This window comes from Oncorhynchus mykiss, chromosome 10, assembly GCF_057628025.1.
Source record: "Oncorhynchus mykiss isolate SJ-2025 chromosome 10, ASM5762802v1, whole genome shotgun sequence".
NCBI lineage: Eukaryota > Metazoa > Chordata > Actinopteri > Salmoniformes > Salmonidae > Oncorhynchus > Oncorhynchus mykiss.
In genome coordinates this window covers 46,421,756-46,439,088 of record NC_143031.1, presented here as the reverse complement: position 1 = coordinate 46,439,088, position 17,333 = coordinate 46,421,756, and the positions used below count along the sequence as shown (strand labels likewise).

The 17,333-nt window shown below is 41.3% G+C and overlaps 1 protein-coding gene across 1 annotated transcript in view; it reads right to left on the bottom strand.

Moving 5' to 3' along the window:
* LOC110534064 (palmitoyltransferase ZDHHC20-B) overlaps positions 1–16,462 on the bottom strand; it is a 28,545-nt gene extending 12,083 nt beyond the window's left edge. The window contains exons 1-8 of the mRNA XM_036990479.2: positions 16,010–16,462; positions 15,036–15,062; positions 14,426–14,520; positions 9,174–9,294; positions 6,070–6,139; positions 2,583–2,615; positions 2,194–2,314; positions 972–1,104 (exon numbers count right to left, since the gene is read on the bottom strand). Coding sequence (XP_036846374.1) covers positions 972–1,104; positions 2,194–2,314; positions 2,583–2,615; positions 6,070–6,139; positions 9,174–9,294; positions 14,426–14,520; positions 15,036–15,062; positions 16,010–16,127 — 718 coding nt within the window. The 5' untranslated portion in view covers positions 16,128–16,462. The remainder of the gene's footprint in view (positions 1–971; positions 1,105–2,193; positions 2,315–2,582; positions 2,616–6,069; positions 6,140–9,173; positions 9,295–14,425; positions 14,521–15,035; positions 15,063–16,009) is intronic.
* Between the last annotated feature and the right edge of the window lie 871 nt (positions 16,463–17,333).

Genomic DNA, 17,333 nt, shown 5'->3' with positions numbered 1-17,333 from the left:
CGGACAGCAGACCACGTGTAACACCTGCACAGGATCGGTACATCTGAACATCACACCTGCGGGATGGCAACAACTGCCCGAGTTACACCAGGAACGCACAATCCCTCCATCAGTGCTCAGACTGTCCACACTAGACATCCTCCTCCCTCATGTGGTACTCATCCTGACATGACCCTCCAGCATGACAATGCCACCAGCCATACTGCTCATTCTGTGCATGATTTCCTGCAAGTCAGTGTTCTGTCAAGGCCAGCAAAGAGCTCGAAACTCAATCCCATTGTGCACGTCTTGGACCTGTTGGATCGGAGGGTGAGGGCTAAGGCCATTCGCCCCAGAAATGTCCGGGAACTTGCAGGTGCCTTGGTGGAAGAGTGGGGTAACATCTCACAGCAAGAACTGGCAAATCTGGTGCAGTCCATGAGGAGCTGCTGCACTGCAGTACTTAATGCAGCTGGTGGCCACACCAGATACTGACTTATTTTTGATTTTGACCCCGCTTTGTTCAGGGACACATTATTCCATTTCTGTTAGTCACATCTCTGTGGAACTTGTTCAGTTTATGTCTCAGTTGTTGAATCTTGTTATGTTCATACAAATATTTACACATGTTAAGTTTGCTGAAAATAAAACAGTTGGCAGTTTCTTTTTGCTGAGTTTACATACAATTGGTTTGAAGTCTCTAAGTCAAACAGGGCGAAGGCTATGAGGGTTTAAGTGAGACTGCTTATAACAGCGCCAGAAATAGGCCAATTGGTGCCATTCTTTTGGACCAAGTTACCCATGCCATCGAGTTTCTGTGTGCCAAATTAGAAGAAAAAAAGTACCTAATCTATGCTCAAGTTATTTGACCAAAAATATTCAGGGAATAGGTTCTGAATCACTAATTATAACCAACAATAAAAAAGGTGTCAATCAATCAAGACAATAGTGGATGAGTTACTGTGTAGAGTGTGGTGAGGCATGGCAGCTACCTATGGTGGTCCTGTTCTTTCCCACAAGCCAGAGATGGTAGCTGAAAAGCGACAGGATGCTGATGAAAAACATGGCCGCCACAAAAAAAAGAAACAACACGTGGAATTTGGCGTGAGTGTCAGGCAGCTGATTCTTGAGGGAAGAGAGAGAGAGAAGAGCTGTTAGTGACGTCATACTCTTCATCCACCACATACAGTAGTAACGTTCACCTTCTGCACAGACGCACAGGATATGACACATCAGTCAGTTGTAAAACGACCTATGAAGACCTCATTCTGGAGTAGCAGACGCTTAGCCTACATGACCGTTTAAGTGAATGGCTCCAGAAGGTACTACATACAGTACAGGCCTTTTGGTTGTTAGGCAAAATACAACATGCTAAACCAACCAACCCTGTCCGACTCCACACTCGCCCTCAGTTTGGCCAAGATAACAGTGGACATTCATTGTCACAAGCAAGGCAGCATAGAACACAAGCAAGGACAGAGGCCTAGTTTTACAGACAACGGGAACAGACAACGGCTTATGTTGCAAGACAACGGCTTATGTTGCAAGACAACGGCTTATGTTGCAAGACAACAGTGTTTGACACATACTGAAGAGAATCGTTCAACAGCAATTGGTACTTCTGAGAGACAGAAGCCTTGTGAATGCCATTATGGGTTGAGCTTCTTGACCTTTCCTTAGTGATAATAGGCTACTCTAAGAAGTGCAACCTTTCTTTTTGACTAACCACAATGATCAGATGGTGACAATCTCACATTTTACCTGAGGACAATCCCCAACAGATCTCCATCGGCAAAGCTTTAGGCAAAGTATTAGAGGCAGGCAGACGATTAGTGCAGAAATTAAGAAAGTTACACAATCTTAGAGACAAAAAAAAAGAAAAAAAAAAGAGAAGAACAGCGTTACAAAACTATCGGCACCTGCTCAATGTCCTCCAGAATGTTAGCACAATTGCACATGTTCCACCACCCCCCCCCCCCCCCCCCCTTCCACACTATACCCTACTGCAAATCACACAGCTAAATATAAACCAGATTCACACAAAATTTCTCCTGACATGCAGACTGCTCAAGTTTGAGGTGGTTTATGTAGACGATTTGGGGTATTGGCTAATTAGAACATGCTATCAGGGATCTTACTGCTTTCATTGGTTAACACTAAACTAAGTTCTAGCTAGTTAAGGAAGAAAGGACAGGCAGCTACAGTATTACTTACTGTCCAGAATTTGATGAAATACTGCAGGACGGTAGCGGCGATGAATGCACAATACAGCATGGAGTAGGCCAGAAACAAGACAAAGAACTTGTAGTTTGAAAATCCAACACAGTTATTCACCCTGAGAGAGAAACAGAGAAAACAAAAGTCAACATGGCTTGTGCTGCTCGGTCTCTTTCTGAGAGCGGAGTAATCCTTTCCACATCACCATACCAGACAGATATAATATGCTCATGCAGTAGAATGGACAGGATGAAACTCTCCACTGATACAAATCACTATCAAGTCAGTTTTAACAAGACTTCAAATGAGGGCAGGCATATGTCTGAGCGGTATGGTCATGTGTACTTTGCTAAGCATCTATACTTCATGAATCGACTGTTACATACCATGGACAGTGATGGTCCATCTTCAGTACACACCTGAAAGAGAGGGGGGAGTATGACAGCATGAAAAACAAAGTGAAAGAATTTCTATGGCGATTTAAAGGGAAGGACTCCAAAATACAAAATGAAAATAGGAACAGATTGTTTTCGGAGTGTGGATATTGAAATTCAGTCTCTTAACTTTGTAAATAAATATAAATTTAATCTCTATTTAGTTTAATATACAGCAGATTTCATTACAAATAATTATCTTATGTACAGTGAGGGAAAAAAGTATTTGATCCCTGCTGATTTTGTTCGTTTGCCCACTGACAAAGAAATTATCAGTCTATAATTTTAATGGTAGTTTTATTTGAACAGAGACAGAATAACAAAAAAATCCTGAAAAACACGTCAAAAATGTTATAAATTGATTTGCATTTTAATGAGGGTAATAAGTATTTGACCCCGCTGCAAAACATGCCTTAGTACTTGGTGGCAAAACCCTTGTTGGCAAAACCCTTGTTGGCAATCAGAGGTCAGACGTTTCTTGTAGTTGGCCACCAGGTTTGCACACATCTCAGGAGGGATTTTGTCCCACTCCTCTTTACAGATCTTCTCCAAGTCACTAAGGTTGAGGCTGACGTTTGACAACTCGAACCTTCAGCTCCCTCCACAGATTTTCTATGGGATTAAGGTCTGGAGACTGGCTAGGCCACTCCAGGACCTTAATGTGCTTCTTCTTGGGCCACTCCTTTGTTGCCTTGGCTGTGTGTTTTGGATCATTGTCATGCTGGAATACCCATCTACGACCCATTTTCAATGCCCTGGCTGAGGGAAGGAGGTTCTCACCCAAGATTTAACGGTACATGGCCCCGTCCATCGTCCCTTTGATGCTGTGAAGTTGTCCTGTCCGCTTAGCAGAAAAACACCCCCAAAGCATAAGGTTTCCACCTCCATGTTTGACGGCGGGGATGGAGTTCTTGGGGTCATAGGCAGCATTCCTCCTCCTCCAAACACGGCGAGTTGAGATGATACCAAAGAGCTCCATTTTAGTCTCATCTGACCACAACACTTTCACCCAGTTGTCCTCTGAATCATTCAGATGTTCATTGGCAAACTTCAGACAGGTATATGTGCTTTCTTGAGAAGGGGGACCTTGCGGGCGCTGCAGGATTTCAGTCCTTCACAGCGTAGGGTGTTACCAATTGTTTTCTTGGTGACTGTGGTCCCAGCTGCCTTGAGATGATTGACAAGATCCTCCCGTGTAGTTCTGGGCCGATTCCTCACCGTTCTCATGATCATTGCAACTCGATGAGGTGAGATCTTGCATGGAATCCCAGGCTCCCAGGCTCCATTTGCGAGTAATCGCACCAACTGTTGTCACCTTCTCACCAAGCTGCTTGGCAATGGTCTAATAGCCCATTCCAGCCTTGTGTAGGTCTACAATCTTGTCCCTGACATCCATGGCGATCTCTTTGGACTTGGCCATGGTGGAGAGTTTGGAATCCGATTGATGGATTGCTTCTGTGGACAGGTGTCTTTTATACAGGTAACAAGCTGAGATTAGGAGAACTCCTTTGAAGAGAACCTGCAAAATCGGCAGTGTTTCCTACTTACAAAGCATGTAGAGGTCTGTCATTTTTATCATAGGTACACTTCAAATGTGAGATGGAATCTAAAACAAAAATCCAGAAAATCACATTGTATGATTTTAGTAATTAATTTGCATTTTATTGCATGACATAAGTATTTGATACATCAGAAAAGCAGAACTTAATATTTGGTACAGAAACCTGTTTGCAATTACAGAGATCATACGTTTCCTGTAGTTCTTGACTAGGTTTGCACATACTGCAGCAGGAATTTTGGCCCATTCCTCCATACAGACCTTCTCCAGATCCTTCAGGTTTCGGGGCTGTCGCTAGGCAATACGGACTTTCAGCTCCCTCCAAAGATTATCTATTGGGTTCAGGTCTGGAGACTGGCTAGGCCACTCCAGCACCTTAAGATGCTTCTTACGGAGCCACTCCTTAGTTGCCCTGGCTGTGTGTTTCGGGTCGTTGTCATGCTGGAAGACCCAGCCATGACCCATCTTCAATGCTCTTACTAAGGGAAGGAGGTGGTTGGCCAAGATCTCGCGATACATGGCCCCATCCATCCTCCCCTCAATACGGTGCAGTCGTCCTGTCCCCTTTGCAGAAAAGCATCCCCAAAGAATGTTTCCACCTTCATGCTTCACGGTTGGGATGGTGTTCTTGGGGTTGTACTCATCCTTCATCTTCTTCCAAACATGGCGAGTGGAGTTGAGACAAAGAGCTTTTTGGTCTAATCAGACCACATGACCTTCTCCCATTCCTCCTCTGGATCATCCAGATGGTCATTGGCAAACTTCAGACGGGCCTGGAAATGTGCTGGCTTGAGCAGGGGGACCTTGCGTGCGCTGCAGGATTTTAATCCATGACGGCATAGTGTGTTCCTAATGGTTTTCTTTGAGACTGTGGTCCCAGCTCTCTTCAGGTCATTGACTAGGTCCTGCCGTGTAGTTCTGGGCTGATCCCTCACCTTCCTCGTGATCATTGATGCCCCACGAGGTGAGATCTTGCATGGAGCCCCAGACCGAGGATGATTGACCGTCATCTTGAACTTCTTCCATTTTCTAATAATTGCGCCAACAGTTGTTGCCTTCTCACCAAGCTGCTTGCCTATTGTCCTGTAGCCCATCTCAGCCTTGTGCAGGTCTACAATTTTATACCTGATGTTCTTACACAGCTCTCTGGTCTTGGCCATTGTGGAGAGGTTGGAGTCTGTTTGATTGAGTGTGTGGACAGGTGCAGTTAATACAGGTAATGAGTGGAGAACAGGAGGGATTCTTAAAAGAAAAACTAACAGGTCTGTGAGAGCCGGACTTCTTACTGGTTGGTAGGTGATCAAATACTTATGTCATGCAATAAAATGCAAATTAATTACTTAAAAATCATAATGTGAATTTATGGATTTTTGTTTTAGATTCTGTCTCTCACAGTTGAAGTGTACCTATGATAAAATTACAGACCTCTACATGCTTTGTAAGTAGGAAAACCTGCAAAATCGGCAATGTATCAAATACTTTTTCTCCACACTGTGTATATATAAATAAAAGTTTCCACTCAAGAACCTGCAGCCACTAGTTAGCGCCACAGAGTTTATTGAGAAGTGGCCACTTTTTGATCATGCCTGTGATGGCATTCCATTCACTCCAAACATGCTACATTCTCAGAGTAAATTGTCAAACTTCTCAACCAGTTTTTCCTGAAAAATGGGTCACATATAGTAAAGACATGAGGTTTGGACGTGTTTTTCTGACAGAATTCTCTACTGAGTGGACATTTGTATAAACCTTGAATGAATTAGTCCTTTTATGGGTGAACACCCTAGAGTATATTACTTTGGAGTTGAAGCACCCAAAAAGATACGACATAACCCCATGGTGCATCTCATCTGAACCCCACAGTAATTGAACTGAACTCACATGTCACAGGTTGAGCAGTGGTGGCAGCGGTCGGGTTTGATCACCAGACAGCGGTCACAGTACCGGACGGCTGTGGAGAACACATACACCTAATAAGTCATCATTAAATCCAAAGCTTGTGTTTCAACTACAGTCAATATGGAAATATTATTTTATACTAATACAATTGCTCAGTGAAATAGATTTTGTTTAACAAGTCATTTGTCTCAATTATAGGGGTCTAAATTATTGGCACTCCTAAAGATTCTTATAAAAATAAACAAAATGTATCTGCATTAACATTCTACTTTTTTCTCTCTCAGCTTAAATAACTTTAGTGGCCTTCCATGTCTTCCTGTTCCACCGGGGTATAAAATTTTAAAAAAAAGAGGTACATGCATGTAAAATCCTTTTGTCATCCATCCCCATGGGAAAAGGCAAAGCGCTCCCAAACAAAGAGACAAATGATTGTTGACCTTGTTAAAAATATATATATATATATATATATATATATATATATATATATATATATATATATATATATATATATATATATATATATATATATATATATATATATATATATAATAATGATAATAATAATTAAATAACACTATTAGGAAGTTTAAAACAGGATTGCAGCCCTAAGAAGTTAACGGGATTGATATGACAGCCAGTGAAAGTGCAGCGCGCCAAATTCAAACAGAAATCTCATAATTTAAATTCCTCAAACATACATGTATCTTATACCATTTTAAAAAGGTAATCTTGTTGTTGTCCGATTTCAAAGGCTTTACAGCGAAAGCACCACAAACGATTATGTTCGGTCAGAGCCAAGCCACAGAAAAACACAGCCATTTTTTCAGCCAAAGAGAGGAGTCACAAAAAGCACAAATAGAGATAAAATGAATCACTAACCTTTGATGAGCTTCATCAAATGACACTCATAAGGACTGTTTTGTTCGATAAAGTGCATATTTATATAAAAAAATCTCAGTATACATTGGCGCGTTGTGTTCAGTAGTTCCAAAAACATCCGGTGATTTTGCAGAGAGCCACATCAATTTACAGAAATACTTATTATAAATGTTGATGAAAATACAATTGTTAGACATGGAAATATAGATACACTTTTCCTTAATGCAACCGCTGTGTCAAATTTCAAAGAGGTTTTACGGAAAAAGCAAACCATGCAATAATCTGAGAACGGCACTCAGAAAACAAAGAGAGATATCCGCCATGTTTGAGTCAACAGAAATCACATTAGAAATATTCACTTACCTTTGATGATCATCAGAATGCACTCCCAGGAATCCTAGTTCCACATTAAATGTTTGATTTGTTTGATAATGTCCATCATTTATGTCCAAAGAGCTACTTTTGTTAGCACGTTTGGTAAACAAATCCAAACTCATTAAGCGCGCTCCTTAGTTGCAGACAATGTCAAAAAGTTCAGTTACTGTCTATAGAAACATGTCAAACGATGTATGGAATCAATCTTAAGGGTGTTAACATAACATTTTCAATAATATTCCAACCGGAGAACTCCTTTGTGTTCCTTTGCTTTTCTGAAGACATCTATCTACCTTATGTGAAATGCGCGTGACCAGCGCGTGACTGCTGGCAGACCTCTGACTCATTCCACTCTCATTCGGTCCCACTTCACAGTAGAATCCTCAAACAAGTTTCTAAAGACGGTTAACATTAGTGGAAGCATTAGGAAGTGCAACATAACCACTATCCCACTGTGTATTCAATAGGGGCTGGTTTGAAAATCGACCACCCTCAGATTTCCCACTTCCTGTTTGGATTTCTTCTCAGGTTTTTACCTGCCATATGAGTTCTGTTATATTCACAGACATCATTCAAATTGTTTTAGAAACTTCAGAGTGTTTTCTATCCAATACTACTAATAATATGCATATATTAGCAACTGGGACTGAGGAGCAGGCAGTTTACTCTGGGCACCTTTCATCCAAGCTACTCAATACTGCCTCTGCAGCCATAAGTAGTAAAAACCACTGGAACAATGGTAAACTTGCCTGGTATTGGACGCAAGTGTATGTTGTCCCCACGCACAGTGAGGAAGATGGTTTGGGAGGCAAAGACAAAACCAAGGGCTAAAGGTGGACAATTACGGAACTTTGTTGCATTTTCAGGTCACCAAGTCTCCAATTACACGCCAACAGGCTCTTTGGAAGTTTTTCCAGAAAAAAGCCTTTATTGAGAACAAACAACAAATGTAACACCTGGAGGTGAAGTAATTTTTTTCATGTAACTAGGCAAGTCAGTTAAGGACAAATTCTTATTTACAATGACGGCCTACACCGGCCAAACCCGGACGACACTGGGCCAATTGTGCGCCGCCCTATGGGACTCCAATCATGGCTGGTTGTGATACACCCCGGATTTGAACCAGGGTCTGTGTTGTGACACCTCAAGCATTGAGATGCAGTGCTTTATACTGCTGCGCTACACAGGAGGGCATTTTAGCCAAAAAACTGTTTGCCTCTGCCAAGAAGCTGAAACTTGGGCTCTTCCAGCAAGACAATAACCCCAAGAACTAATTAAAATCCACAAAGAAATTGTTTATTGACCACAAAAAACAAAATGTTTCAGTGGCCATCTCTGTCTCCGGACATGAACCCCATTGAAAACCTGTGGTTTGATATGAAGAGGGCAGTCCATAAGTTCAGACAGAAGGATATCAAGGATCTGGACAGATTCTGTATGGAGGAATGGTCTGAGATCCCTCCCAATGTGTTCTCCAATCTCATAAAACATTTTAGAAAAAGGATCAGGGCCGTTATGCTCGAAGAGGGTGCCGGAGTATTGAAACCAGAGGTGCCAATAATCGACACCTAGCTTTGAGATGTTTCTGTATAACTTGTAAACAAAATCTGAGCAATTGTATTAGTATATGTATTAATTATGATCCTTGTTGATCATACAATGTAGCTCAGTATTTGTATTATAGTCTTTTTTTCACATCTTTATCAAGGATGCCAATATTTTGGGACCTTACTGTACACCCCAAATACATAAAATAGCACATCAATTCTAATTGGCAACCTTGTTGGATGTATACATGGGGAGTTGGGGGTGGGTGGCAGTAACATTCTCACCTCCTGTCCCAGTGCGTGTATAGACAGGCAATCCTACCACCACCTTCTTCAGGATCTCCTGCTGAGTGTCTGGATGTTCCTCCTTCTCATACTGCTCTTTCTCCACTTTGGGCAGACAAAACTGATGGGAGAACAGAAAGGAGTTTCTCAAAGTACGCAATAACATAGTCTAGTTATTACCGGTAGTCATGTATCTAGAAATTAGGGAACAGTTGAAAATATGGAAAAAAGGTACTTGAGATTGAGGGCAAATCCACTTCATAACCATACACTAGGGTTAGGCAGTATCCAGATTCATACCGTTTCTATACCATACAGTATTACCAAAATGTGCAAACAAGGGGTGCTATTTAAAAATATAAATACAATAATAAAAATACAGTATAAGGCTTGTGCAGTATCCAGATTTTCATAGCGTCACACTGTCTTCTCATTATGGGATTTAATGTATTACCAACATAGCACACAAGGGGGCAGTCCATGGGGCCTCTACCATGATGCTGACAAAATATGAGCAAAATCAAAAAAGCACAGTTAGCATTTATCTAACGAGCAAAAACAAACTAATTGCAAAGATCGGCAAATCCAGCTCAAAGTTATACAAGCATAGCTAGCAGCTACCGAATGTCATTGTGTGTGAGTGTGGACATTTTACAAGTGAAAATGAACGAGAGAAATGGTCTAAATAAAAGTTGATGCATGCTTTTCTGAAGGAAGAGCAGAATGTGTACATGGAGCAGATGAGAGAAGAACAGAGAAACAAAAAAAAATGGCATCTGTACAGAACTCTTCCAGACCTCTGCCAGAAAGCCATAAGATGTGAGATGGCAAATATTTAGTAGTGAATTGCATTACAAGTAACTTCATCACCTCATGTGCGCCTCAGAGACACACCGCTATAAACTCACCATCTCGCTTTCTCCATTTTCAAAGAAACACGTGACTGTTCTGGGGAACTACGGTAAGCTTCATAATGTAATATAATGAAATGAAAAATGCAATCCGTGTCATCTCTTAACTTATTACACAAGTTGACAGCAGCTGTTTAAGATAAAGTAGCTACAAATATTCACATTTATTGGAAACACTTCACAGAAATAGTTGACAGTATTGAAAAACCATCCCATGGCTTTTTCCAAATACCATGGTATACCACCCAAGCTCTATCTGAGAGTTAGAGATGCACGTTACCTAAAGTATGTAAACACTTGTCAGCAACAGGTGTGGCTGAAATAACAGAATCCACTCATTTGAAGGGGTGTCCACACACACACATATACAGTGGGGCAAAAAAGTATATAGTCAGCCACCAATTGTGCAAGTTCTCCCACTTAAAAAGTTGAGAGAGGCCTGTAATTTATCATCATATGTACACTTCAACTATGACAGACAAAATGAGAAAAAAAATCCAGAAAATCACATTGTAGGATTTTTAATTAATGTATTTGCAAATTATGGTGGAAAATAAGTATTTGGTCACCTACAAACAAGCAAGATTTCTGGCTCTCACAGACCTGTAACTTCTTCTTTAAGAGGCTCCTCTGTCCTCCACTCGTTGCCTGTATTAATGGCACCGGTTTGAACTTGTTATCAGTATAAAAAGACACCTGTCCACCACCTCAAACAGTCACACTCCAAACTCCATTATGGCCAAGACCAAAGAGCTGTCAAAGGACACCAGAAACAAAATTGTAGACCTGCACCCGGCTGGGAAGACTGAATCTGCAATAGGTAAGCAGCTTGGTTTGAAGAAATCAACTGTGGGAGCAATTATTAGGAAATGGAAGACATACAAGACCACTGATAATCTCCCTCGGTCTGGGGCTCCACGCATGATCTCACCCCGTGAGGTCAAAATGATTACAAGAACAGAACCACACAGGGGGGGGGGGGGGACCTAGTGAATGACCTGCAGAGAGCTGGGACCAAAATAACAAAGCCTACCATTAGTAACATACCTGCTTAAGCCAGTACATGTCCAGGCCCGTCAGAAGTTTGCTAGAGAACATTTGGATGATCCAGAAGAAGATTGGGAGAATGTCATATGGTCAGACGAAACCAAAATATAACTTTTTGGTTAAAAACTCAACTCGTCATGTTTGGAGGACAAAGAATGCTGAGTTGCATCCAAAGAACACCATACCTACTGTGACGCATGGGGGTGGAAACATCATGCTTTGGGTCTGTATTTCTGCAAAGGGACCAGGACGACTGATCCGTGTAAAGGAAATAATGAATGGGGGCATGTATTGGGAGATTGAGTGAAAACCTCCTTCCATCAACAAGGGCATTGAAGATGAAATGTGGCTGGGTCTTTCAGCATGACAATGATCCCAAACACACCGCCCGGGCAACGAAGGAGTGGCTTCGTAAGAAGCATTTCAAGGTCCTGGAGTGGCCTAGCCAGTCTCCAGATCTCAACCCCATAGAAAATCTTTGGACGGAGTTGAAAGTCCATGTTGCCCAGCAACAGCCCCAAAACATCACTGCTCTAGAGGAGATCTGCATGGAGGAATGGGCCAAAATACCAGCAACAGTGTGTGAAAACATTGAAGACTTACAGAAAACGTTTGACCTCTGTCATTGCCAACAAAGGGTATATAACAAAGTATTGAAACAAACTTTTGTTATTGACCAAATACTTATTTTCCACCATAATTTGTAGGATTTTTTTTCTAATTGTCTGTCATAGTTGAAGTGTACCTATGATGAAAATTACAGGCCTCATCTTTTTAAGTGGGAGAACATGCACAATTGGTGGCTGACTAAATACTTGTTTGCCCCACTGTATATCAGACATTAGGAACACCTTCCTTATATTAAGGTGCACCCTCCCTTTTTGCCCTCAGAACAACATTAATTCATTGGGACATGGACTCTACAAGGTGTCAAAAGCTTTGTTGATTTATGCTTGGCCCATGTTGACTTATGCTTCCCAGGCAGTTGTGCCAAGCTGGCTGGATGTCCTTTGGGTGGAGGACGATTTTTGATACACAAGGGAAACTGTAGAGTCTCTAAACAAAGCAGCGATGCAGTTCTTGACACATACTGGTCCGCCTGGCACCTCCTTCAAAAGCACTTCATCTTTTGTCTTGCCCATTCACCCTCTGAATGGCACACATACACAGTCCATGTATCAAATGTCTCAAGGATTAAAAATCCTTCTTTAACCTGTCTCCTCCCCTTTATCTACACTGATTGAAGTGGATTTAAAAAGTGACATCAATATGGGATCATAGCTATCATGTAGTCAGTCTTTCTTGGAAATCTGTTCTTAAAGTTTACTCATATATATATATAAATAAAACACACCAAAAGCTTGGACGCACCTACTCATTCCAGGGTTTTTCTTAATTTTTACTATTGTCTACATTGTAGAATAACAGTGAAGACATCAAAACTATGAAATAACACATGGAATCATGTAGTAACCAAAAAAAAGTGTTACACAAATCACAATATATATTTGATTTTAGATGATTCAAACTAGCCACCCTTTGCTTTGACAGCTTGGCATTCCCTCAACCAGCTTCATGAGGTAGTCACCTGGAATGCATTTCAATTAACAGGTGTGCCTAGTTAATTGAATTTGGAATTTCTTTCCTTAATGCATTTGAGCCAATCAGGGGGGGGGTATACAGAAGATGGTCTTTTACCAAATATGGCTAAGTCCATATTATGGCAAGAACAGCTCAAATAAGCAAATAGAAATACAAGTCCATCATTACTTTAAGACAAGAAGGTCAGTCAATGTGGAAAATGTAAAGTTTCTTCAAGTGCAGTCGTAAAAACCATCAAGCACTATGATAAAACTGGCTCTCATGAGGACCGCCACAGGACAGGAAGACCCAGAGTTACCTCTGCTGCAAAGGATAAGTTCATTAGAGTTACCAGCCTCAGAAATTGCAGCCAAAAATAAATGCTTCAGAGGTCAAGTCACAGACACATCTCAACATCAACTGTTCAGAGGAGACTGTGTGAATCAGGCCTTCATGCTGCAAAGAAACCACTACTAAAGGACACCAATAAGAAACATGAGCAGTGGACATTAGACCGGTGGAAATCTGTTCTTTGTCCTTGTCCAAATGTGAGATATTTGGTTCCAACCGCCGTGTCTTTGTGAGACGCAGAATATGTGAACGGATGATCTCCGCATTTGTGGTTCCCACCATCAAGCATGGAGGAGGAAGTGTGATGGTGCTTTGCTGGTGACACAGATTTATTTAGAATTCAAGGCACACTTAACCAGCATGGCTACCACAGCAGTCTGCAGTGATATGCCATCCCATCTGGTTTGCGCTTAGTGGAACTATCATTTGTTTTTCAACAGGACAATGACCCAACACACCTCCTGGCTGTGTAAGGGCTATTTGACCAAGGAGAGTGATGGAGTGCTGCATCAGATGACAGCCTCCAAAAATCACCCGACCTCAACACAATTGTGATGGTTTGGGATGAGTTAGACCGCAAACTGAAGGAAAAGCAGCCAACAAGTGCTCAGCATATGTGGGAACTCATTCAAGACTGTTGGAAAAGCATTCCTCATGAAGCTGGTTGAGAGAATACTATGTGTGTGCAAAGCTGTCAAGGCAAAGGGTGGCTACTTTGAAGAATCTAAAATATATTTTGAGTTGTTTAACACGGTTTTGGTAACTTCATGATCCCATGTGTGTAATTTCATAGTTTTGATGTCTCACTATTATTCTACAATGTAGAAAATAGTAAAAATAAAGTAAAACCCTTGAATGAGTAGGTGTGTCCAAACTTTTGACTGGTACTGTATTTGTAGTATTTTTTTATACACTAAACAATTTAGGCAACAGGGATGTTGATCCAGGAGGGGATTGAATGTCTCTGCTGTATCCACAAAGCGGGATCTTGACATCTAGTTAGCAAACAAAATGCCTAGCTGGAGCCCTGAGCTGGATATAATTTATTATACACTTAGATGGTTTTATAGTTATACAGAACTTATAGGTATATATAGAACGAGGCAGGGATGCCCCAAATATGATTATTTTATTGAAAATCATATCATTGGCATTTCAAAATATACTGTTTATACCAGGGTATCGCCCAATCCTACCACACACAAACCCTGTCCTATGTTAACATATCCTATACGGTGAAATTACAGAGCGCTTTAGGAACCGCCGTGCCTACTGCCCTGGCCACGTGGCATTGTGATGTAGCATATCACAGGAGGTAGAGTGAGTACTACTGACAAAGACAGACACACACTCTCCGTATACCTCTTTAGAGGGGTTGGCGGGCCTGCTGCAGATAGTCTTCCAGTAGGACCAGATGAACATAATGAAGAACAGGTGAAAGACAACTAGGTATGATACTGTTGGAGAGAAAGAAGCAAGAGAGACCATTCATACCAGAGATCAAATATAATGCAATTATATCCATGAGGTCAAGAGATACATCTGGATTTTGGCAATGAGGCCCTTTATCTACTTCCCCATAGTCAGATGAACTCCTGGATTCCATTTCCATTTCTCCGACTGCAATTTGAAGGAAGTTGATAACTTGCGCAATGACTGGAGGTCAATGGGTAACTTCCTACATACTGGACACAGAGACATAAAAAATGGTATCCACAAGTTCATCCGACTCTGGCGAAGTAGATAAAGGGGCTCAATGCTAAAATCCCAAAATATCTCTTTAACCCTAAATGACAACTTTTCATCCCATGCAAAACAAGTATTTAGTTTACCATGTCTAAATCACAAGTTCCAGTGTACATCAGTGTCACGTAGACAGAGTAGAGTTTGTGTGGGTTCAAGGTGGTGCAATCATGTGTGGGCCCAAGACAGTCAGTCTTAAATGCACCAGATGTTTCAGAATGTTACTTACTTTTTTCTGCATTATTTGGGATTGTTACTGAAAGAGACAAGGGGGGGGGGTACAGAGACAAACAGACAGACAGACAGAGAGGAGAGAGAGAGGAGTTTAGAGAAGGCCTCCGATGCTTTTGCTGAGTTACAGTACTAGGCTCACATCTACTTCCCCTTTCTCTCAACCCCCAGCAGCAGCCTGGTACTACCAGCAGGAGACCCACCCTTCACAGAACGCTTTGTTCGCCCTGCTGAAGGGATGCCCCTGACTACAGCATGTCATTGTACCATCAGCAACAGCCCACAGAAACAGTCTAACCAGGTTAGACACAGTGAGTGGAAACAGTGTGGTTCACGAAGAGACAGCTGGTCAGTTGTATTGGAATAAGTCAACTTGAGGCCAAAGTAGCATCACATCAAATGGCTCTGAAAGATGCTTGGCACAGAATCGAAGGCAGAATTACATAGCCAAAATGCAACCGAAGATAAACAATTTCAAAATAAGAAATGAGGTCAGAGAACAATTTCCAGTCTAGCATTTTCAGTAGATCTGATTAAATAAAATATGAGATGAGACAAAATTATTCCAACATCCCCTCTATTCCAATATGGGACGAGGATATAATTTCCAGTCAATTCGATTGCGTCAATTTGTCTGTCCATTTCCTTCTAGCAACAGTGGCTTCAATCTATGGGCATGATTGGCTACCCACAAAAAAGTAGCGAGTGTTTCACTCATTCTATTTCCATGGATTCACTCAAGAAGAAAGTGTTACATTGTATTTGATCATTGTCACACTTGTACGGTGGTGACAATGATCCATACATTATCAACCTGATTTCATCCGACCAAGTTACTGTAAACTAACGTTACCGGCTATACACATCCTCCAGCTGGGCAAGCAAGCAGTAAGGCAACTTTGTTTCAATGAGGAAACAAACCACCGTAACCCTTTAAAAAAAAAAATTAAAAAACGAGAATGTTATACTTACAGATACAGAGTTCAACGACGTATGCATAATAAGACCAGCCAACGACAAGGTTTATGAAAATAACAGGTATCCAAGATAAACTCCGCTGACAGCACTTTAGAACATGATGCGGCGCCATCTTTAATCCGACTGGGGAAAATTGTGGTGTGACGTCAAAGCTTCATACTTTTCAATGGACTAATGCCGCGTTCAAACAACTGAGAACACGGAAATGTCAGACTTCCGACTTCAGTGAGTTAAAACAACTGGGACCTCGGAAAAAAACGAGCTCCGACTGAAAAAAATACATTTGAACGGTCATCCAACTCGGAATTTCAATTTGGGAACTCGGGCCTCTTTCTTCAGCTCCGGCTTTCCGACCTGAAAATCACGACGTCATGATTTGACCTCCTATTTTTCAGTTTGGTAAGGAGCGCCTCTTCTCCATCAGATGAAACCACCACAGATATGTACAGCTGTGAACCGTGAACTGGTAAACCACTGGAGACTCGACATGAATCGACAATCTTATTTAATTACTGAATCAAATTAAATTGTATTTGTCATATGCTTGGAAAACAGCAGGTGCGGACTAAAAGTGAAATGCTTATTTAAAAGTCATTTTCTAACAATGCAGAGTTAAAGATAAATCTATATTTTGTATTATTATTATTGTGGGGATGGGTGATTCTAGTAATTTAGCTCAGTATTGTAATCTCTGCTCGCCATGTAAGCTACACATTTGTTCCAGCTCACCACAGTCCAATTCAATAAGCATCTCCTGACCATTGTATTTAGACTACTTCAGAAGGGATAGCTTTTTCCATTATGCTTCACTTCATGTGTCAACATGAAAACCAGACTTTATGACCTCATTGACAAACTAGCCATATTTATTTATTTTTATTGAACCTTTATTTATGTAGGCAAGTCAGTTAAGAACAAATTCTTATTTACAATGACGGCCTACACCTGGATGACGCTGGGCATATTGTGCACCGCCCTGTGGGACTCCCAACCATGGCCGGTTGTGATACAGCCTGGATATTTAGGTGGAGATAAGTGATAAGACACAAGATAGGTCTGCAGGGGCTGTTTCTTGTTTTGAATATGCACATGTTTATTCATTCTGAGGTCTATTTATATAAGATTTGAATTTGTCACATGTTTGCCCCGATGTCAAATGGTCAAACCCTACAACCTTGCTCAGACTGAGATGCGATATTGATATATGAATTCATTGGATGAGTTGCCCCAAGCCCAGATCAGCTCCATGAACTACTCAGATATTATCACAGTGCTAGGAGGTGAAATGTGGCTCTCTCCTTATGACATATCTAAATCT